The 784-nt window shown below is 38.8% G+C and overlaps 1 protein-coding gene across 1 annotated transcript in view; it reads right to left on the bottom strand.

The window, feature by feature from the left end:
- Positions 1 to 277: 277 nt before the first annotated feature.
- LOC105622931 (ecdysone receptor-like) overlaps positions 278 to 784 on the bottom strand; it is a 116,669-nt gene continuing 116,162 nt past the window's right edge. Inside the window, exon 5 of the mRNA XM_012204339.1 lies at positions 278 to 522. Within this exon, the coding sequence (XP_012059729.1) occupies positions 278 to 522 (245 nt within the window). The remainder of the gene's footprint in view (positions 523 to 784) is intronic.

Here is a 784-nt window from a genome sequence, read left to right on the forward strand (position 1 = left end):
CCTTACAAGCCGTATAAGGATCGATCAATCTAGGGTGATTAAAGATGGTCAATCAAGAAAAAACAAATAATCAAAATAAATCGAAAATAGCACTAATACAATATGTTGAGTTGCGATGTTGAGGCAGTGGCATAATGGTGCACTAGTATAAGAATTACGCAGGCCGTTTTCCACGTCCATGCGTCCATCGACGTCGTTGTTACTATTGCTGCTACTGCGACGTCAAAAGATTTATTCAGCCGACTGGCGCTATCGCCATTAATCGGCGACAGGGAAACTAGGGCACCACGTCCCAGATTTCGGCGAGGAAAAGTGGCAGCTTCTTGTTCTTAAATTTCAGGTTCAAGCACATTTCACTGTTTTGATTACCAAGGGTTCTGAGTTCGGTTAGAACTGATAGAAGTTTAGCGAAGATCGTACCAGACTTCGGTCGACGTCGATTATCCACATATGCTTTCAAAGTCTTCAAATAGATTTCTTGAAGTTTCTCCACTTTTCTGCTTTCCAACAAATTGGGTCTTTCTGCAAAGCAATAACCATTATTACATACAGCACAGAATTTTCGATTGCAACAATGTTATGTCATTGTAAATTGCAATGTAATTTAACAAAGATATATTATATCTAGAGTCCGATCGAAATCACATTTTGTCCTTTGGTCAAAATCAAAAATGAACATTCGGTTGTCATTCAATTTCGGCCGAAAATGAAACCGAAACTGAAACTTACATAAGTTACAAAAAGAAAGAGAGAGAGAGAGAGAGAGAGAGAGAGAGAAGACTAA

The sequence above is a fragment of the Atta cephalotes genome (genome assembly GCF_000143395.1).
Source record: "Atta cephalotes unplaced genomic scaffold scaffold00050, whole genome shotgun sequence".
NCBI classification, from domain to species: domain Eukaryota; kingdom Metazoa; phylum Arthropoda; class Insecta; order Hymenoptera; family Formicidae; genus Atta; species Atta cephalotes.